Here is a 24,110-nt window from a genome sequence, read left to right on the forward strand (position 1 = left end):
CATAATATCGAGTAGCGCTAAATAAAAAACAACTGGAAAAGCCCGGCTTAATTGATTTTAACGCACGATTAAGGCTGTCAAACTCGATTTAATATTTTTACAAACGAGGCCGTGGCGTAATCTGTGATGTACTACTTGATATCAATGTAATACCAGAGATAACTAATATTGACTGTACCACAATATATATATTCTATTATCTATATAGGTACTATCCATAATAAAAAAACTACCACACCGGTTTCGGTGACGGTGGCCGGTGTCATTGAAACCAAGCCAGTTACGCAGGAGTAATTTTATAGTGCGAAAGTGTGTGCTCAGAACACAAGAGCACTCTCTATTCCTTTACTCTCATAACGGAAGACCGACACGACTGGCGAGAGGTCAGGCGCAGGACCGACTTTTTATATGCCCATCCGACGCATGGATCATCTTACTTATCAGACAATCAGGTGATCAGCCTGCATTGTCCTAATCAAACTTGGAAATAACATGTTTCCAACGCGGGAATCGAACCTACGACCTCCGAGTCAAGAGCCATGCTCTGAACCACTGGACTACGGAGGCGTTATATCCTGGATACTATCCATACTAATATGCAAGAGTGTCTGCTGACTTTCTGCCCTAGTATCTACAGTGTTTATCAGTATAATGAGAATAGATAGTACACCTTCGATTAAGCCGCTAAAACGATTTCGATGGGCATGTCAATACTTTGAGTCCTGGGATAGAAGTTAGATAACACACATAGTTTTATTCCCGGTATGATTCCACACACCATTAACGAATTTCGGTGGGCGTTTCGGGGAGCATCTGTTATTTATTGCTGATTTAGTTACTCATTTGTAGAACACAATCCTTTATTTAGCAGCATAAGGCTGTTTCCACCAGAGATGTGTTGCGAGGAATGTGTTTTTGAGAACCAATAGCATCACTTCATTGAAGTGAGCTTGCCGTGACATCGCTCAGTGCGGCGATGCTATTGGATGATAAAATCACATTCCTCGCAAAACATCTCTGGTGGAAACGCAGCCAAATACTTTCAACAGGTACTTTATTTTTCCACTCGTTATTGTTCTTGACTAATTAGTTTTGTATGTACTTAGCAACAGTATCCCTTGTTTCTCCCGGGTCAAAGTCAACACATATTATAAACAGAGAGTTAAGTAAATACATGTAAATGAGAAATGTGTCTATCCGCAACTTAAACTAAGGGTCAGGTCACACCGAAATGAGACAAAATGAGGCGGGTCAAACAGTCGTGACGCCTTATGGTTGCCATACACGCTACGGTCTACCGAAGAGGTCACCTGTGCAGCGGGGCTAAAATGGTCGCTTTGAAGAATCATGATATGAATCATAATATGATTCATTTTTCTAAAATCGCAAAATGCAACTCTGCTTGCAATACATTTCTGTATTTTTGTACTGATTTGACATTTGTCAGTTTGACAGTTTTGACAATTCATTTGCTGAATTGATTGAGTGGAAATGCTAAATGTGACCATTTTAGCCCCGCTGGTATGCCTGCGCAGGTGTCAGTCGAAGAATTGATTTTCGATTTTGCGCCGGTCGCCTGCGCGGGTCCAAAAAACTGCACAGTGCGCCTAGCATGCGCCACCGAGAAAATTTTGTCTACATGTTTTCTCGATGTTTGATGGTTTGTCTCTTCATCTCTATTGACCCTAAGTCCTAACATGACATACATTTTTTTCTCGTGTAGATCTGTCGTTAAAATTAGCGAACCCTAACATGACAACACATTTTTATCGAGTTTTGCGAAATTATGACATTATGAGAAGAGTAGTTTCAACGAGATATCTCGAGAGTGAGATAATATCTCGTTAGACGCATGCTAGACGCACAGGTCTATTCCCACACACATTCCGGTCTACCTGCGCAGGCATACCTGCACAGATGGACATCTCCGGATATTAAGTCGACTACCGAGCAGTAGGGTTTTGGTGGGACCTGACCCTAAGATCATTTATGAATGTATGTTTTACTAGTATTAGCTTTGCTCCAAGACGACTATCGTATACCTACTTTACTTTCAAGTCCCTCACTTTTAGTATCAAATTACAAAGCTGTTAACTTTTATTTGCTTTTACCTCTAGCAGTTTCTTTTTATTAGTTCTTACCTTTAAAGGCTTATCTTTACGTTGAGTAACCATGATTGACACCGCGAAGACGTATCCGCAGCCACACAACGACGATCTATGCCAATCCTAGACGAATATCCTATACTCGCAATCGCTTATTTATATTGGTTCAACATGGGCCAAGGCCATGAGTATGTAATTTGATCATGATCAGCCATTGATATACAAAAAATGTATATCAATGTGATCAACAAATATATTTTGGTCGTTTTTCTACCGTAACAAATGAATATTAATCCCGATACGTTAAGCAGTCAAATAAATTATATCATAAACGCACTACACCGACAAATTTAATTAAATTTATGCAACTAATTGCTTTCGGATACAATATTTGCGTAAAATATGTTTGTAAATCATACATGATGTTACGACCTTAAGCATCCATAACACTGCCTATTAAGAGGGCGTTCAAGACTCTAAAAACCATCTCTTTGCACGCAGGGTGGTCACTTGTCACCTATATTGTTTTATTTTATAAAAACTCATAAAATGTACCATGATTGTACTGGGTTTAACAGAACATAGTGATAAAATATGATGAATTAAATATTATGTGAAAAGAAATCACGTTTGTTGTATGGGAGCCCCCCTTATATATTAATTTTATTTTGTTTTTGGTATTTGTCGTTGTAGTGGCAGCAGAAATACACTATCTGTAAAAAATTCAGAAGTCTAGCTATAGCGGTTCTTGAGATACAGCCTGGAGACCGACACACAGACAGACGGACAGACATCGAAATCTGAGACTTCGATGTTAGTCCGTCTGTCCGTAATTGGGTCCCGTTTTTACCCTTTCGGTACAGAACCCTAAAAATGAGTTACTCTTTCAGATCTGCTACTTTCATCGTGAACTCTATGCAATCTGTATATATTATAAAACTCAAAGGTGACTGACTGACTGACTGATTGACATAGTGATCTATCAACGCACAGCCCAAACCACTGGACGGATCGGGCTAAAATTTGGCATGCAGGCAGATGTTGTGACGTAGGCATCCGCTAAGAAAGGATTTTGATAAATTCCAACCTCAAGGGGTCCAAATAGGGGGTGAAAGATTGTATATAATAATACTTCTTAACGCGAGCGAAGCCGCGGGCAAAAGCTCGTGGACTTATAAAGTCTCATCATTTACTTTTGTTACACCTTGTATAGTGATAAATATTAATTCAGTTAAATATTGATTTTCTTGAATGATTTGTAACTTAATATATCATTAAAAAATATTTTTTTTTTTAACTAGATTTATCAATGTAAGGGCCTGTTACACCAATCACCACTTTCGGATAAAGTGCCTAATAGGCTATTCACAACTTTTTTGACAGATTCTCCATACTTGATCTGTCAAGTCAATTAGTGGAGCCTATTCGTCACTTATCAGGAAGTGGTGAAACATGCCATAATTCTTTTTTATTCAGAAAATTGTTACATTTCATGTTAACGCTCAGGCAGATACTCTTAACTACTACCTATAATAACTAAAAAGTGGTTTACTTATCGAGTACAAAAAGCAGTTCTCTGTTTACTACGCGCTCTTAGGCCGGTATAAATAGTCAGTACTCAAGATGCATCTCGGTCTCAAGACACGGTTCAGGCTCTGTGATTGGTTGGCTGTCAAATTTTGGACCAATCATAGAGCCGTACCGCGTCTTGAGACCGAGATGCATCTTGAGTACTGACTATTTATACCGGCCTAAATTACCGAACTTTGCTCATACTGAACTAAGCTTCAGCTGAAGTGGTCTGTAGTAATTTTCTTGGGAAGTTCCATCTAGTCGATGAAGGGTTTTGACATCATAATAAATTCGGTCTACATTGCAGTGACATTAGATCGATACTGATAAAAATAACCAGCATTAAGAAAACCTGTGAAGGAGCGAATTTACTCATTTCAGGCCTTTGAATTTCTTGTAAACTAGTTTGCTAGCTTGTTTTGAGCAGCTTGAACCTCTTTAATTAGTTTATTTTCGAACCAGGGAGGTAAGCCAAAATCTTTTCGTTTTCGCTTATAGAATCGTCGATGAAAATGTATGGAATTGACATAAGCGTTCGTTAATATGACGTTGACGTTCGACTCGTCTTATGTCAATTCCATACATTTTGATCGGCGATTCTATAACGAAGCAAATACGAAAAAGTTTCGGCTAAATGGCCAGCACTCTCTGAGTGCAAATCAAAGTTTTTCTGAACGTTTTAACGTACTTAGATATAGTTCAGGTAATAGTTTCATGATAAATACCATTTCTATCATTGATTTGATTCTGTCTCAACTCCTCACAATTCAACTAAAGAGTAAAGAGATCCATCTTAAATACGAAAATGTGTCTGTCTGTCTGTCACCTCTTCACGTCCAAAGCGCTGAATCAATTTTGCTGGGCATGGTGATACCTTGAGTCCCGGGAAAGGCCATAGAATACTTGAGATACAGGTATACCAAATATATTATGCCAAATAGGGTTGCCAGATGTCCGGTATTTAAGCGTCCGGTATTTTCGAGGCCAGTCCGGTAAAAAATAAAAGGTCATACCGGACAGAACAATGTCCGGTATTTTGAGAGAAGTCGGTACTGTACTACTGATACCTAGTTTAAGGTGATTTTAATTTTTTGAACTTGCTACCTTTATTTCGTTAATTAAGTTGTAGTAATCAAGTAAAAGGCTTTCTCAAAATTAGCATACCTGGCAACCCTAATGCCAAAGCACAGATCGGTTTGGGAGACGACTGGGCGGTAATGGCGTAACCGCACAGTTGTTTATACCGGGCATTTGCGTGAGAGCGCACAGGTGCAATCTTCCTATGGAACTCGATGACAGACTTCGTGCAGCATCGATTGAAATGAAAAATGTAACTCTTCCTAACATCTATTGGTGAATAATAATACTATTTTGTAAGCATCTAATTGCTTTAACGACACAACAACAGCTAAAGCTATTCCAGCAGATGGCGTTGTTAAGTAACACGTAGTCAATGAGTGTTTGCTATACCGAAATAACCGAGCAAAGCTCGGTCATCCAGGTACTTACTCGTATTACTTAATTGCAAAAATTGATAAAAATGCTTTGCAATAGGTTTACCGCAGTAGGTAAATCCAGAAATTCATCATCATGCGGAAATTGGAACCAAGCTGATAATCACGACATTAACTGTCTTCCCATAGGGCTTGATTGGGTCTGCAAGCACATTAAAGGCCGGCAACGCACCTGCAGCTCTTCTGATGTTGCGAGTGTTCATGGGCGACGGTAGTTGCTTACCATCAGGTGACCCGTTTGCTGTTTTGCCCCCTTATTTTATAAAAAAAACCTATTTAGCATGAATATACTTTGGCATCTTCTAACTTATCTCTCTTCTATCTATTTTAAAACATTTTTAAGTCTGTACGACAGTTCTGCAGACTGTAATTAATTTTACATAAGACATTCAGGTGGATGAAAATTGTGTCTCGCTGCGCGGCGGCCGGCGCCTCATAATAAATCACAAACCCCGCGCTGAATAATACAACAGGCCGCGTATGAATGTAAATGAACGAAAATACTCTCAAGTAATTAATATTAAACTCTCGTGGCGTGTCACGTTAAAAACCGGCCAAGCTCGACTGGAGCCGTGGAGAGTTCCGTACCATAATACAATAGGGTATTACACAAAGGTCAGAGCAGAGGGCGCCACTAGCACATTTGACGTGGGAGAGCCATGCTTCGGCACGAATGGGCCGGCTCGACCGGAGAAATACCACGTTCTCACAGAAAACCGGCGTGAAACAGCGCTTACGCTGTGTTTCGCCGAGTGAGTGAGTTTACCGGAGGCCCAATCCCCTACCCTATTCCCTTTCCTACCCTCCTCTATTCCCTTCCCTACCCTCCCCTATTACCCTATTCAATCTTAAAAGGCCGGCAACGCACCGGCAGCTCTTCTGATGCTGCGTGTCTACGGGCGACGGAAGTTGCTTTCCATCAGGTGACCCGTTTGCTTGTTTGCCCCCTTATTTCGTAAAAAAAAACGTCATACGTCAAACAAAACTTTTTGTTTGTCGTGTATGCTGGTGCTGCCTCTAGCTTGTAATACAAATTGAAATAAATGGAAGAAAGGAATCTCCAATCTTTCATTTGGAGCTAAGTGTCGAACACCGGTCTATAGTGTATACTGTATAGTGATGCAGTCGGTGATGACCATGTTACTACCCTTTTGGAACGAAGCTCTTTTTTTTTATGAAATAAGGGGGCAAACGAGCAAACGGGTCACCTGATGGAAAGCAACTTCCGTCGCCCATGTACACTCGCAGCATCAGAAGAGCTGCAAATGCGTTGCCGGCCTTTTAAGAAGGAATAGGGTAATAGGGGAGGGAAGGGAAGGGAAGGGTAGGGGATTGGGCCTCCGGGCCTTTATCGCACGTTCGGTGTAAATGAGGCTAGACAGAACGATATTTGACCTCGACACTTTTTTATTAGCACCTGCATGGTAGGGGCAGAGGGCGTTGATAGTATTCCTGTGCGTCAACTAGATGGCGTTTTTTAATAATTTTTTTGAGTGTATATGTATACAGGTTTTTTGAACATAAGAAATAACTTCGTTCCATTCGGGTGTCAATTGACACCTCTCAAGTTTAGTTTTTATTTACATGGGAAAATTGCTTGACGCATTCCCGAAGAATTGGGCATATCGGTCGCGGTAAGTAGGACTCCCCGGGGGTCGGTCTACCCACTAAAACCCCCATGGTCCTCCGCTTAAGCCAGATCAGTTGCAGCCTAGAACCTACCCCAACTCTACCAGAAACATCGCTACCCTAGTTGACTTTGAGAGTACTTGGGCGATTGGGCCCAAAAAAATTGGGCGCAATGGGTGGGCCCATTAGGCATTACCAGATATACTTTTATAATCCATTGTTTTCTGGCAAGAAATTTTGAAGTAGGGTTGGCACAAAAATAATCAGATATAAGTTATAACCATAATATTGTTTTGTACTATCAGCGAAGTTGATTCCCAGGCAGATGGGGTCCTACGTGGTTTGGTCGCCTTTTATGAAACTGTTTCTTCGAATGAACAGTTCAATCTTGGGGTGCTGGATCACACATTTTTAAATATTATACGTTACGCTAAAACCCGCTGGGAGCTGTGTTTCTAGCGTAATTACCTCGACCTAAGATTCATAGCAGTTGAATGAATACTAATACTATTTAATAAAATTTAAAAAAATTTAACGCTTGTTATAATTTGCGTTTTACCTATTTATGGCACAGGAAGCATATTATATCCTTCGAACATCTAAATAAAAATACATAAAAAAATGTCTTTAATGTTCCTTCATTACATGCCTACTATAATCCTTTACAAGCTAAATAATAAAACATTATTTAGCGTCATACACTTGAAGCAGCCTTGATTTTATTCACTTGCTGATATCTCCGTAAATTATTTATTATATTTTGGAAAAGGATGTCCTGTTTAAATACCAAATCAGTAATCTGCATACCTTAAGTACTACGCTGACGGAAACCTGTATCTTTTATTTTGTATAAAAGATAAATAATTTTATCGTAGCATTTTTATGGCAGCTACCGCGGTACTCAGCATCCAAAATTATCTCCCGAATTCACAATTCTTAAATTTTTATGCAACTGCTATAAACAACTTTTAACAACGAAAAACCACGAGCTCTCTCTATGGATTTGAAAGTTAAAGTATATTCAGTAGTCTGCAGCTGCTACAGTTAGTCCCATTGGCGCCAACAATTTTAACACTGCACCGAGTTACAGTGCCGTATTAAAATATCAGTTTGAACAAGGAACGAGAGTATTTACGTGGAGTTACGTGGTAGAGCCATGCTTCGGCACGAATGGGCCGGCTCGACCGGAGTAATACCACGGGCCCAGAAAACCGTCGGAAACAGTGTTTGCGCTGTGTTTCGCCGAGTGAGTGAGTTTACCGGAGGCCCAATTCTCTACCCTTTCCTTCCCTATTCCCTTCTTTACCTCCCCTACCCTGTAATCCTATTCCCTCTTAAAAGGCCAGCGACGCACCTGCAGCTCTTCTGATGTTGCGTGTGTCCATGGACGACGGAAGTTGCTTTCCATCAGGTGACCCGTTTGCTCGTTTGCCCCCTTATTTCATTAAAAAAAACCCAAGGTTAACTTAAACCCAGGCTGGCGCAAATGGGCCCCACTGTATTTGTTTAATTATAGTGTTCTAAATCCTTATCTAAATTGAGAGCTGGAAGTTATTCATTACACTACCTGTCACTCTCACAGCTCTAAGCAGCTTATTGTCTCTACGATCCCGCTAATGCTAAATTAGAAAACACTCGAATAGTCTGAAAATCATAAAATAGCTTTTGTAGGCCAAACAAGTGTATGAACATATCTCTATGGTATGAACCGAGGCGGGCGGGCAATGTATACAGGGTGTGACAAAACAGTGATACAACTTTAGAGTTAGTATTGTGTGTCGTTGTTGTTGTGTTCCTCATATTATAGTGTTCACTGCGAATGTGGCAGTGGTTATTTGTATTGGCAAACGCCCCAGCGCCATGCATTTGCCCATACAAAAAAATACGCTTTGAACGCTGCACTATTTCACAGCTAGTGAACTCTTTACAGGGAAGTATACACAGTACACACCCTGAAATATTATCAATTAAACGCTTTAATTTTTGGAACGAAGTTCCTTTTCCCGCGTTCGGCGTAAATCTGAAGGCTAGACAGAACGACATTTGACTTGACCTCGACACTTTTTTATTACCTGCATGTTAGGGGCAGATGGCACTGATAGTAAGTATTCCTGTGCGTCAACTAGATGGCGTTTTTTTAAATTATATAAACAGCGATGCGTTGTTAGTATTCCGGGCGTCAATAGATTACGTTTTTTTAATATTTATTTTTGAGTATATATGTATACAGGTTTTTTGAACATAAATGAATAACTTCGTTCCATTCGGGTGTCCCTCAAGTTTTTTCGCGTATTCACGATTCGTTATAAGCTGACCCTTAAGTAGCTACTTTGAGCTGCCTAGATATTTGATAAAATTAAAAATTGTATGATTTTTCTTTTAAATGTTGCAAACAAGAAACAAGAACCAAGCTACTAACTATAACAACTTGTTATCAGTTTCAAAATTGTTCGTAAGTGCTTAATACAATACCCAGTGCTAAATCCACTGACATCTCAACTTTAAACGAAGCACTTGTGAGTTGAAGCGCCTGGAAAAACGTTGGAAACCTAAATCTAAAGTCCAGTTAAGACTTCTAGACCTTTAAACTTAATGCTCTCGAATCAAGTATCAACAGTTTGTAACCACTTCGCAACTGATGTTACCCAAAAGTTAGTAACGAGTAGCCGCTATTATAACTTATTCGATTTATCTTACACAAAAAACCGATGATTATTATGATAATACTTCACGCAGCCCGCGCTTCGTCGGCGAAATTGAAGTTTTCAAATTCTATCTTGAGTGTAGTTACATTTTATGTAAGTTTATTCTGTAGTAGGTAGAGTTGTCGCAGGGAAAAGAGAATATCAGGGATTTCACGAAATCCCGGTAGATGCCGAATATTCTTGTTTATTACGTCTTCTTACTAAAAATATCTAGTGATATTATCAAAAAAGTGGATACGGTATCGGACTCATGGATCATCTAACATCTTACTTGTCGGAGTAAGATGTTAGATGATCCTATCAAAGTACCCATGTAGGTACTAAAGCGAGCGATAGAAATGCGTGGCTCGATTTTTATTCGACGGCGAATAAAAATCGAGCCACGCATTTCTATCGCTCGCTTTAGTACCTACATGGGTACTTTGATAGGATCATCTAACATCTTACTCCGACAAGTAAGATGTTAGATGATCCATGAGTCCGATAGGCATGTAAAAAGTCGGTCCTGCGCCTGATCTCTCGCCAGTCGTGTCGGTCTTCCGTCCCACTGGTTCATGAGAGTAAAGGAATTTGCTCTTGTGTACTGCGCATCACACTTGGGCACTAGCTATAAAATTACTCCTGCGTCAGTGGCCTGGTTTCAATGATGGATCATCTAACAATTCTAACATCTTACTTGTCAGAGTAAGATGTTAGATGATCCCATCAAAGTACTCGTACTAGAGCGCGCGAGAGAAACCCGTGGCTCGATTTTCATTCGGTAACAGCTTTTCTGACATTTCACTAGATTTAATTTAGTGAAATGACAAATCGCTAGATATTTTTAGTAAGAAGACGTAATAAACAAGAATTTTCGGCATCTACCGGGATTTCGTGATATTATCCCTAGAGATTTCGTGAAATCCCTGATATCCTTTTTTCCCTAGGACAAGTAACAAGTGGTAGTCTAGAAACAGAAGTAGTTTTAATTTTTGACTATATTTGCGAGACATAATATTAATGTCATAATAATTATGTATGCCGATGTGATATCATAACTTGACGCCCGCAACTCCGTTTGCAAAAAAAAAGGTTTATCTTCGAATCCGACCTTATTCGAAATAAGGTCGAATTCCGACCATCGGGCGATCTCTAGTAATATTAGTATGGAAAGTATTTTGTCGTGTTTTGGGCCATAGAAACATGTTGAAATATTAAGTCATTAATATAAGGGACACAACGACAAGGAAAAGCGAAGTTTTCTCTTTCTAATTGAGTGGTGTTGTGATGTAAATGTGACGAGTTTATGGTGAGAAATATTAACATATTGGGCCCGTTTCAAATTGCCCAGTATAACAATTTTATTGATAGGACCAGCTGTGCACGCTTACAGGAAATACTTCATCAAAATTTATGAATTATGCTAGGCCCTGATAAGAATAACGATATTCTGTTTATAATATGGCATCAGATTTTTGCAGCAGGGCTCACACTATTTTTAAAATACCTAGTTGTTATAATAAAAAAATGGAAAATCTTATTCCTCAAAAACGTAAAATATATCTCTGTAAGTACTTAACTAAATATAGTTTGACATTAAGAAGATACATTACGAAGATACTAAATTTACGAAGAAGATGCTAAAGACATTAAGAAGATACTAAATGCATATTTTTCAAATAATGTAACTCATCTAACCGTGATCAGTCTTTGCCTTGACATTTAAAATATTAGGTAAGAAAAACACAAGTTTGTTGTTAGAAGGTCGCAAACACGCAAGAGGAGATAGCTGGGGGCCCAATTCTAACTTCCGACAGCGGTTCGATTCTCAGATCTAAGATTGTTAAGATCACGCGGGCGGACAGCTAGCATCGGCGCCAAATTCGAGTTAAAAGAAGAATTGATCCTTATACAAATATAACTCGCGAACAATCGACCCACACAAACAATAATAATAATCGATTGCGTAATAATCAAACAGCTGATGCTATAAGTCTCAAGTTTTCTATTCGAACGACGACGCCCGCAACTCCGTTGCCCCAAAATTTGTTTATCGTGTGGGACCCGTACATTTTTCCGGGATAAAGTGTACGGTATCTTTCTTCTTTCCTGGGGCTCAAAGTATTTTATCAAAATCGTTTCAACGGGTTGGGCGTGAAGAAATAACAGACAGACAGACTGACACACTTTCGCATATTTTATAATATTAGTATAGATATCGATATTACAAACTAGCAATTGCGCGTGGCTCCACCTGCATAAAAAAATACATCGCGGTAATTGTACTTACCTACATTGTCCCGAGACAAAAAGGATCCCGCGGTCTACACTCTATTTCTATGCCTCAAAAAAAACGGTCTTATAGTTTAGGAGCCTATACGATGCAAACAAACTAACACACCTTCAAATTAGTTTAGTGATGAGCGTAATCATTGAAGTAATTAGGATAGACTATCAATATTAATAGCCATCATTAAATACATTTAGAAAATTCAAAAAAAGTATAAAATCCTTTGAATATGTAAAGGGTTAATGGGTTTACCTTTGACCTAAAGTGGGTAACAGATGTATTCGGCGATATGAATACAAACCTTCCGACCCGTTAAAATTTTGAACCCAAAAATATTATTTTTATTGTTCATTTGCTACCCAAAACAAAAACTCCCAATGTAATTTAATTTAATTCCCATGTAATTTAAAAGTTAAATACCTACATATTACAAGGTGGGTATTATGTTTAACCAGTAGAAAATTACAATACTAACTACTAGGTGTTGCCCGTAACTTCAATTTTGCGCCAAAAGTAATCCCACCAAAACATTAAATGTAAAAAGGAGCCAAGCAAAATATTGCATAGCCATGCAATATATCTATCGTAAAAAGTTTCCAGATCACATTCAAGCCAAGCCTTCAACTTATTTTGTAATTTAAATCAACATTAAGTGAATTTATCAATAGTTTTCTTTATTTTATAATTATTATTGTGGCTCGGCAATGAGCACAAGAAAAACAAATATAAAACTTCATATTATTTGGGGTGGTTCATACTTACATAAACGGCAAGCGTAAAGTGTTTTTTAGTATGTAACGACGCATGTACCCAATAAATCCAATCAGTCGCTGATTATTTCTCTAGTGCTCATTGCCAAGCCACTATAATAATTATAAAATAAAGAAAACTATTGATAAATTCACTGAATGTTGATTTAAATTACAAAATAAGTTGAAGGCTTGGCTTGAATGTGATCTGAAAACTTTTCACGATAGATATATTGCATGGCTATGATATTTATATACTTAGATATTTTGCTTGGCTCCTTTTTACATTTAATGTTTTGGTGGGATTTCAATTCTTGTTTTAAAGTTTCTTTTCTTTTCAGGTCACGTTAAAACTTTTCTGTACTTAGCTTAGCACCCATTCTTTATGTCTTGGTATATATTCTAGGTCGTAAAATTAATTGATAATAACAGGTAGCTACTCTTACAAAGTACAAATTCTATGACGATAGCCCAACAACTTTTGAACTTTCAGGAGGTTATTCGTGCAACGATGTAACTTTCGATTGAGTATTACGACCTATCCCGGATTCTTTTAAACCATAATAATTATACTCCGCAAACAAGCGATACCGCGATATAAAGGGAGTGTTACACCATCTATCGAGCGAGTATGGAGTGTACATCGTAATTCGCAGTTCTGATTTCATTTATAAAATAAAACTAGATTCTAGCGGAATTCTACATTGTACATTCTTTCTAAGCCGGAGAATGCAACGCGAGCAAGTTTCAGATGGGATAGCAAATTTCTGATAAGAACTACTCAATGAACTAGGATGAAAATAGAAAACTATACATTAGGTTCTGTCAGAGAGAAATAGGACACTAAACTTTACCAATTCAAAGTGGAACAAACTGAGAATAATGTTTTTACGTCGAACATATTGCGAAGGAATTATTCAACTGTACGCGCAGAAAAACTTTCTAAGCTGTGTGAATAGTAGAAATATTCTAGAAGCCTCGATACACAATGTTCATGTTCATTTTGCAAATTCTGTATTGTGTATAATTTTATCATCCTTATTCCTTGCCAGTTTCTAAAATCAACTTGGTTTATAGAAATAACATAACGATACGTCAACGAGCTTTCTATGTAAGACAGAAATTAAAGTAATTGAAATTCAACCAAAAAGTAAAGGTTGAAATAGTAAGTACATTACGCACCTTGGGCAGGAAAATAAGAAATATCTCAGATCACATGTTATCTGAGACAAACAAACATATTGTGATCTGAGACATTTCTTATTTTAGGTGTAGTGTACCTAGGTGCGTGTACTAACTATTCTCCTCGACGGAGGCGGAAAACGGCAACATCGGTTAGCGCAGCGGGACGAAAGTTGACGTTTTCCGCCCGGAGCTGAGAAAAAGCGAAAGTTTTGTAAACGTAAAAGCTAACCATCTATCAACAACGCATAATATTGTTAGTAAGATAAAATCGGATTAAGTTTAAAAAGGAGCGTACCAACTAAATTGTGATCTAAGAATAGTGCTTTTTAGAAATTATACAGAAAATATTCTAGGTATCCATAATGTTATTATGTATTAATAAATCTGTAGCGATCAGCTATCTTACTAATAGGCAAAGGTTTGAGTATATTTTAACCGACTTCCAAAAAGGAGGTGGGTTATATTATTATATTCGGCTGTTGATATTTTTTTATTATTTTTGTTTTAGTTCTAATTGCTACTTATTATGAAATTTATTCAGCAACTTATCCATGGCTTTTATTGTTACAGACAGAGCACCAGAAAAGGAAAAAGATGTTAGAAGCGAAAATTTTAATCATTATAAAAAGAAAACGCGGGAGCATGGATGGGCCATAGGATGCGCGTCGTCTGGGCGCTCATATACTTCATGGTCTCCGTAACCCCCACACACACCTTCATCCCCGGAGCTGATGGTGAGTACTGCCTGCTGCTTGATGTAATGGGTTCACGAGCAGCAGCTAACAATCCTGGCTGAGAGCTGAGCGCGAGAGCATGGATGGGCCATAGGATGCGCGTCGTCTGGGCGCTCATATACTTCATGGTCTCCGTAACCCCCACACACACCTTCATCCCCGGAGCTGATGGTGAGTACTGCCTGCTGCTTGATGTAATGGGTTCACGAGCAGCAGCTAACAATCCTGGCTGAGAGCTGAGCGCGAGAGCATGGATGGGCCATAGGATGCGCGTCGTCTGGACGCTCATATACTTCATGGTCTCCGTAACCCCCACACACACCTTCATCCCCGGAGCTGATGGTGAGTACTGCCTGCTGCTTGATGTAATGGGTTCACGAGCAGCAGCTAACAATCCTGGCTGAGAGCTGAGCGCGAGAGCATGGATGGGCCATAGGATGCGCGTCGTCTGGACGCTCATATACTTCATGGTCTCCGTAACCCCCACACACACCTTCATCCCCGGAGCTGATGGTGAGTACTGCCTGCTGCTTGATGTAATGGGTTCACGAGCAGCAGCTAACAATCCTGGCTGAGAGCTGAGCGCGAGAGCATGGATGGGCCATAGGATGCGCGTCGTCTGGACGCTCATATACTTCATGGTCTCCGTAACCCCCACACACACCTTCATCCCCGGAGCTGATGGTGAGTACTGCCTGCTGCTTGATGTAATGGGTTCACGAGCAGCAGCTAACAATCCTGGCTGAGAGCTGAGCGCGGGAGCATGGATGGGCCATAGGATGCGCGTCGTCTGGGCGCTCATATACTTCATGGTCTCCGTAACCCCCACACACACCTTCATCCCCGGAGCTGATGGTGAGTACTGCCTGCTGCTTGATGTAATGGGTTCACGAGCAGCAGCTAACAATCCTGGCTGAGAGCTGAGCGCGGGAGCATGGATGGGCCATAGGATGCGCGTCGTCTGGGCGCTCATATACTTCATGGTCTCCGTAACCCCCACACACACCTTCATCCCCGGAGCTGATGGTGAGTACTGCCTGCTGCTTGATGTAATGGGTTCACGAGCAGCAGCTAACAATCCTGGCTGAGAGCTGAGCGCGGGAGCATGGATGGGCCATAGGATGCGCGTCGTCTGGGCGCTCATATACTTCATGGTCTCCGTAACCCCCACACACACCTTCATCCCCGGAGCTGATGGTGAGTACTGCCTGCTGCTTGATGTAATGGGTTCACGAGCAGCAGCTAACAATCCTGGCTGAGAGCTGAGCGCGAGAGCATGGATGGGCCATAGGATGCGCGTCGTCTGGACGCTCATATACTTCATGGTCTCCGTAACCCCCACACACACCTTCATCCCCGGAGCTGATGGTGAGTACTGCCTGCTGCTTGATGTAATGGGTTCACGAGCAGCAGCTAACAATCCTGGCTGAGAGCTGAGCGCGGGAGCATGGATGGGCCATAGGATGCGCGTCGTCTGGGCGCTCATATACTTCATGGTCTCCGTAACCCCCACACACACCTTCATCCCCGGAGCTGATGGTGAGTACTGCCTGCTGCTTGATGTAATGGGTTCACGAGCAGCAGCTAACAATCCTGGCTGAGAGCTGAGCGCGGGAGCATGGATGGGCCATAGGATGCGCGTCGTCTGGGCGCTCATATACTTCATGGTCTCCGTAACCCCCACACACACCTTCATCCCCGGAGCTGATGGTGAGTACTGCCTGCTGCTTGATGTAATGGGTTCACGAGCAGCAGCTAACAATCCTGGCTGAGAGCTGAGCGCGGGAGCATGGATGGGCCATAGGATGCGCGTCGTCTGGACGCTCATATACTTCATGGTCTCCGTAACCCCCACACACACCTTCATCCCCGGAGCTGATGGTGAGTACTGCCTGGTGCTTGATGTAATGGGTTCACGAGCAGCAGCTAACAATCCTGGCTGAGAGCTGAGCGCGGGAGCATGGATGGGCCATAGGATGCGCGTCGTCTGGACGCTCATATACTTCATGGTCTCCGTAACCCCCACACACACCTTCATCCCCGGAGCTGATGGTGAGTACTGCCTGCTGCTTGATGTAATGGGTTCACGAGCAGCAGCTAACAATCCTGGCTGAGAGCTGAGCGCGGGAGCATGGATGGGCCATAGGATGCGCGTCGTCTGGGCGCTCATATACTTCATGGTCTCCGTAACCCCCACACACACCTTCATCCCCGGAGCTGATGGTGAGTACTGCCTGCTGCTTGATGTAATGGGTTCACGAGCAGCAGCTAACAATCCTGGCTAAGAGCTGAGGTGCGGGAGCATGGATGGGCCATAGGATGCGCGTCGTCTGGGCGCTCATATACTTCATGGTCTCCGTAACCCCCACACACACCTTCATCCCCGGAGCTGATGGTGAGTACTGCCTGCTGCTTGATGTAATGGGTTCACGAGCAGCAGCTAACAATCCTGGCTAAGAGCTGAGCGCGGGAGCATGGATGGGCCATAGGATGCGCGTCGTCTGGACGCTCATATACTTCATGGTCTCCGTAACCCCCACACACACCTTCATCCCCGGAGCTGATGGTAAGTTCGAATAATATAATAAGAAATATTAAATATGTTTTAATCTTCTGATGCAGGTAAATTAGATGGTATATTTTTCTCGAGTTACATCATGTTATCTTATTTGCAGGTCCGGTGATAGCCCAGGAGGCGCTGGAGGGCGGCTCCACCTCCTTGTACTGCGACGCCTCCGCCGACCCCAACGACGAGCTCATGCTTCTCGTCTGGTACAAGAACAACGCACCCATCTACAGGTACAGATACCACAGGCCCCAGCTCTCTGTACTGCGACGCCTCCGGCGATTCCAACGACGAGCTCATGCTGCTCGTCTGGTACAAGAACAACGCACCCATCTACAGGTACAGATACCACAGGCCCCAGCTCTCTGTACTGCGACGCCTCCGGCGATTCCAACGACAAGCTCATGTTACTCGTCTGGTACAAGAACAACGCACCCATCTACAGGTACAGATACCACAGGCCCCACCTCTCTGTACTGCGCCGTCTTTTCAAGTCAAGACGAAGAAATTATTTTCATAATCTTTGCGAATTTTTTTATTCTTTTGATCAACATATTTATACTATTCTAGCTTCGACGCTCGCGACAACAAAGAATGGATCAATCCTTTCTACAACGCCACCAATCGTCTGAGGATGGATCTGCAGGTCCTGCCGACTGCGCTAAATGTACTCGACGTTAAAAGCGACGACCAAGCCTTCTACCACTGCCGAGTCGACTTCTTCCTGGCACCAACTAGAAACATCGGCGTGAACTTGACTGTCATTGGTAAGACTAAATTAATTTTTAACCCGTTAATATTTTGCTTACGTACACTCAAATTGTATTTTTCTCGAGCAAATCTCGAGAATTATTATAATATCTAACGTACCGCAATTAGATGAAATTGCTATTAGTGGACTCACTGAAGGTTTTCACCTCCGATTTCGTTGAACCTCCATCGATTTTCATGAAAAATGGCGAATCGGTGGGGGATACCCTAAGAAACAAAAGTGACATAGTGCCAAAATTTGTTTTATAAAGTTTTTGGAATAAATCAATACTTTCTGAGTAATTAAAGATCGAAGATTGTGATTTTTCGAGATAAAACTACATGTTTTAAAACGGTTTTTCATAAATAACTCAAAAATTATACGTTTTTACGAAAAACGTGTTGTAACCTAAATTAAAGTCAATAAAATAACAAATAAATGCCTGATTTTAATAACCTTCTAATTTTAATTTAAAGTGAAATATAGGTGATTATATGTATACTTTTTTCGGCGAGTACTTTAATCTAAACATTCATACACAAATAACGGAAAATTGATGCATTTTATGACATATACTTCCTGAACACTTAAAATTACCTTTTTTATTGAGTACTGTAAAAAGTTAATGGCATTAAAATTGAGTAAGTTATGATAAAAATAAGATGACACTTTCGAATTTTTTTGGAGAAAACGAAAAATAAAACGTTCACCATTTCTACAATAATTCAAATTTATGGTTATCCCTAAAGGCTTTTCTTCATTTTAGCTTATGTTATGACCTCAAAAAATTAACCTGCTTTAGAAAGCTTACTTTTGAAAAAAAAGATGATTTCATAAAATTTTAATTTTTAAATTTTCGTAAATTTAATTTTCTTTTTGATATAACTTTTAAAATATTGGATATTCGTAAAAAACATAAAAACAAAATTTGAGTTCGTTTCCTTAAAAAGCTTTTGGTTTCCTTTTTATTTTTGTAGGATGAAAAATAGCTAAGATAGAGACGTATAAAGCCTAACTTTTACTGCGATAACCACGCATCCAGCACTTATTAACCCTTTTTATTTTAAAAATTAAGGGCTTTAAAAAGGATTTCTTGGCATGGTCTAAAAGCTCTTGAAATTACCTTTAAAATGTTTTTTAAATGAACCTGATAGCTAAAAAATTAAGGGAGCTATAGTAATAAAACCAATAAATTATTTTTTGAAAAAAATTTTAAGCAGAGATTTGGTATTCTTAAATTGTAGGAAAACGTGTCAATAGGTACTAAACTAAATACACGTCATGTATGGGTACGTGTATGTGTCTTTTCATGACGGAAAAGGTAAAAGAAATGGTAAACATTTACTGGAAAAAGTGGTGGGGCTTTCGAGGATGACGTGGTCTATTGAATATTTTAGTATATTTTCTAAATTATAATAATTAAAATACCTCCACACCGGTTTTGGTGATAGGCAGGAATAATTTTATAGTGCTCAGGTGTGTGCGCAGTACACTAGAGCCTTCTCTCTTCCTTTACTCTCAAAATCCCCACTAGGTTAGTGAGATTCGATAGAAAGGGGATAACCTGCCATTCATTTCAGATCAGTGGGAAAACAATAGACAATCCAAAAATAAAAAATCAGCCAAGTGCAAGTTAGACTCGCGCACGAAGGGTTCCGTACCACAATAGAGCAAAAAATAGGCTGAAATTGTGTTTTTTTTTATGGGAACCCCCCTTAATTATTTAATTAATTTAAATTTTATTATTAATTATTACTTAAACTAAAAACAAACTAAATTAAATATTTAAGGGGGCTCCCATACAACCAACGTTATTTTTTTGGAACTTTTGCAAGATATCAATAACGGCAACACATAGGTACTTGAAATATTCACGACATACTCATTTGTATTTGAACTTTAAATACAAATGAGTATGTCGTGAATATTTCAAGTACCTATGTGTTGCCGTTATTGATATCTTGCAAAAGTTTCAAAAAAATAACGTTGATTGTATGGGAGCCCCCTTAAATATTTAATTTAGTTTGTTTTTAGTATTTGTTGTTATAGCGGCAACAGATATACATAATCTGTGAAAAGTTCTTAAGTTACAGCCTGGAGACACACAGACAGATGGACAAAGTACGGACAGACATCGATGTCTTAGTAATAGGGTCCCGTTCTTACCCTTTGGGTGACGGCTCAGCTGAGAGCTGTGATATAGAGAATAAAAATGTGTTTATTTTTTAACCGACTTCAAAAAAGGAGGTTATCAATTCGACGCGTATGTATGTAATATTCCCAGAACTGCTCAGTTTTTGTATATGTTAGTCTATTTCAGTGTCTGAACAAATGTGCAAAATTTCAAATGTATGTATGTTTTTATGTTTGTGTTCGCATATCTCCGGAACTACAAGTTCGATTTAAGTAATTATTTTTTTGTTGTACTGGGTATTATTCAACTTAGGGAACACTACAAGTTTCACCAAAATCGGTTCAGTAGTTTTTGTGATAAGGCAATTTTAATTCTCAACTTCGTACAATTTTGAAGTCGGTTTTATCTTTTTAAAATACTATTTAATTATAAGATAAATTAACGCTCCATCCAAACTTTTTTTATCAGGTTTAACTAGCTGATAAAAAAGTTAGAACTATTATTAAGACAAGCCGTAGTTTTTAAGGATAAAAAATTCGCAATAATTATAATTTGAATACATACTTAGTAAATAAGATTTTACTTCTCTCGTGTACAATAATTTAATAGGCTTAAGTTTTTTAACCAATAGTTTTACAGTAATTTGGCATCAAGAGATTAGTTTGTAAGTGTTGAAATTTCATCGTCAACCAAAAATTATATCATAAATATGGAACAAACCCTGTATGTAATATTTAGAAACTCAGAAATAAAAAAAAAATATTTTTTCATAGTTTTTCATTTAAGGGGTGGTTGTTAAAAGGGTTAAAAATTAATTAGAATCATAAATCAGGCATAAAAATATTGAAAAAACGTTTATTTTATCTAATTAAACACAATTACTAAAGCCAGATCTGCATTTTGCCTCCTTTTTGAAAAAGGGGTGAATTTCACCCCTAAAATGCAAAAAGCGCAATAGAGAGTAAAACATACTCAATTCCAAAATTTCATCCAAATCGATGGAGGCTCAACGAAATCGGAGGTTGTGCCTGATTTTTGCCTTCATTAACTGTACTATATTTGTGTTGTAATAAATTACTTTTAAACTAAGCATATCTAACTTTTATCCATCTATCATTTCTTTCTTGGAACTTGTAGGGACAAAACGAGAAAAAATAAGTGTGCGCTTTCTGAACTATTTCAAGAACATTTTATGTAAAGACCATATCCATATACTTACTTATTATTATAATACTAATGTTGTGAGAAAGTGTCGGTCTATTAGGGGGCGTCCACAAATTACGTGAGGTGTTTATGGGAGGGAGGGGGTCTCGGCAAATCTCACGTATTTTTTTTCTCATTGTTAAAAAAAAGGTACTATTTTGGTCCATTTCATCCTGGTTATGCTTAAGATTTAATCGCTTATACGTTATCAATTAAGATCATTCTCTACTAATTCGTCGAAAAAAAATAATTTCATTGATACTTTGTCGTTATACATTTACTGTCTGTCAAACAATCCAACGAGAAACCCACTTAACGCACGAATGGGCCGGCTCGACCGGATAAATACCACGTTCTCACAGAAAACCGGCGTGAAACAGCGCTTGCGCTGTGTTTCGCCGAGTGAGTGAGTTTACCGGAGGCCCAATCCCCTAACCCCTACCCTATTCCCTTCCCTACCCTCAACTATTCCCTTCCCTTCCCTACCCTCCCCTATTACCCTATTCCCTCTTAAAAGGCCGACAACGCACTTGCAGCTCTTCTGATGCTGCGAGTGTCCATGGGCGACGGAAGTTGCTTTCCATCAGGTGACCCGTTTGCTCGTTTGCCCCCTTATTTCATAAAAAAAAAAACTCACGTGAGATTGGGGGGTGAGGAAGGGGGTTAAATAAAATCTCACGAAATCTCAACAGGGGGCAGGGGGGTCAGAAAATTAAAAAAAAACACCTCACGTAATTTGTGGACGCCCCCTTACCTCTTCACGCCCAAGCCGCAGAACCAATTTTCTTGAAATATGAAGACACTTTGAGTACCGGGAAACGACATAAGATACTTTAAAAAAACGGCCAAGTGCGAGTTGGACTCGCCCATGAAGGGTTCCGCTGCAGCAATAAGGTTTATTTCTATAAAATTGAAAGGTTTTTGATTTATTTTTATATTTCAGTTGATTTAATGAAAGTTAAATTAAGGTTTACCATTTATGACGTATAAAAAAACTACTTGCTAGATCTCGTTCAAACCAATTTTCGTTGGCAGTTTTTAATCTTTTTTTTTTTAATTATCATGCCCTTATTTTAGAAGTTAGGGGGGGGACACACATTTTACCACTTTGGAAGAGTCTCCCTCGCAAACTATTCAGGTTAGAAAAAAATAATATTAGAAACCTCAATATTATTTTTAAAGACCTATCCATAGATACCCCACACGCATAGGTTAGATGAAACAATTTTTTTTGTTTCAGTTGTACCAGACGGACATGACGAATCTATAAGGGTTCCGTTTTTTGCCATTTGGCTACGGAACCCTAAAAAGTACGTCAAAAGAACGCACGGTTCCCGCGCGCATTTTTGCGCAACAAAGTTACGGGCGTCATCTAGTCTTATAAATTCATTTTTGAACTTCACTGTTCCAGCGGACCTAAAATGGTCACATTTTGCAATTCCTCTTAAATCAATTCAGAAAATGAATTGTCAAAACTGTCGAATGTCAAATTAGTACGAATTACTAGACGTGAATTGGAAGCAAAGTGACCATTTTGCGATTTTTAAAAATGAATCAGATTATGATTTATGATTCATAATATTAGGATTCTCCAAAGCGACCATTTTAGCCCCGCTGAGCTGCGTGTTTGATAACCTAGTCAAGTTTATGTAAACAACAGGAATTCAATTCTTCAACGCTTTTCTTCCCTCGTCCGAGATTATCTCGCTTGATATCTTGCGGCAAGGAAGTTTTCATTTAGTAGAAAGATTTATTACGACGTCGAGTGAAGATTACGACATTTACGACACAATATCTTTATGAAATATCTAGATTAAATAACAAGGGCTGGCTTGAATTTCTGAGGCCCACTTACACTGTTGCCTTCTTCTTCATATGCAGGGTGTAGTAAAACATACTTGGTGATAATACTTTAGGGTGTGTAGGGGTCCCTTAAATAGAGATTTATACGTGGGAGAGCCATGCTTCGGCACGAATGGGCCGGCTCGACCGGAGAAATACCACGTTCTCACAGAAAACCGGAGTGAAACAGCGCTTGCGCTGTGTTTCGCCGAGTGAGTGAGTTTACCGGAGGCCCAATCCCCTACACAATTTCCTTCCCTACCCTCCCCTATTCCCTTCCCTTCCTATCCCTACCCTCCCCTATTACCCTATTCCCTCTTGAAAGGCCGGCAACGCACCTGCAGCTCTTCTGATGCTGCGAGTGTCCATGGGCGACGGAAGTTGCTTTCCATCAGGTGACCCGTTTGCTCGTTTGCCCCCTTATTTCATAAAAAAAAAAGTTTACTATAAAAGTAGCAGCCAACAGCATTTTTGGTGGTTTGTATGGGCAAGCGCCTCAACGTCATGAGTTTGCTCATACAAAAGATTAAAAAATTTAACTGGATTCAACGCTGCTACTTTCACATTGATCTCTATAAAGGTGACTCTAATACTCCCTAAAATACTTTGTTTTGTTACCCCCTGTATACGAAGATAGTGTAGGACGTCATGATATTTAACCAAAAATGAATTTAGCGCAGACTGCCACAAGTGGACCTTACAAGTTACAGATAATACTACTAAACTTGAAATATCAAACAAATAACAAAGTTCTACTGACAATATTTGTCCCAACCGCAACCCCGGCTACATTCAAATTTAGTCTCTTTATACAGTTAGTAACTTTATAAGAAAGTTAGCAGAATGTCAAGAAGTTATTTTGAGGTTTGGTTAGATATTTAAATATCTTATGGACACCAATTTGTTATTTATATTTGCACCATATTTTTATATTATGTATCTACAGTCCGGTTTTCAAAGTGTTATTTTGATAATATGTTTGGGAATATTGCTATATCGTTTGTTTGGATATTATGAATTATTTTATTTAAAAAAACTTTAGTCTCTACTATCTCTACAGAATATCCAGTATTTGGAAGCACAAAACCACTGCCATCACGAATTTTCTGATCACAGTTCTCAAGATTAAAATAAGCCCAAGAGCTCGAGGGA

General features: G+C 39.5%; 1 protein-coding gene across 3 annotated transcripts in view; it reads left to right on the plus strand.

Moving 5' to 3' along the window:
* The window catches only part of LOC121726588 (hemicentin-2-like), a 58,665-nt gene that overhangs the window by 16,640 nt on the left and 17,915 nt on the right, over positions 1-24,110 (plus strand). Inside the window, exons 2-4 of one of the 3 annotated variants that reach the window (XM_042114011.1) lie at positions 14,299-14,462; positions 17,138-17,261; positions 17,599-17,795. In XM_042114011.1, coding sequence (XP_041969945.1) covers positions 14,375-14,462; positions 17,138-17,261; positions 17,599-17,795 — 409 coding nt within the window. In that variant the 5' untranslated portion in view covers positions 14,299-14,374. Of the gene's footprint in view, positions 1-14,298; positions 14,463-16,763; positions 16,858-16,891; positions 17,029-17,137; positions 17,262-17,598; positions 17,796-24,110 lie in introns of those variants that run through there. The other 2 variants (XM_042114009.1, XM_042114010.1) reach the window with 2 other exon arrangements.

Source organism: Aricia agestis, chromosome 4 (genome assembly GCF_905147365.1).
Source record: "Aricia agestis chromosome 4, ilAriAges1.1, whole genome shotgun sequence".
Lineage (NCBI taxonomy): Eukaryota > Metazoa > Arthropoda > Insecta > Lepidoptera > Lycaenidae > Aricia > Aricia agestis.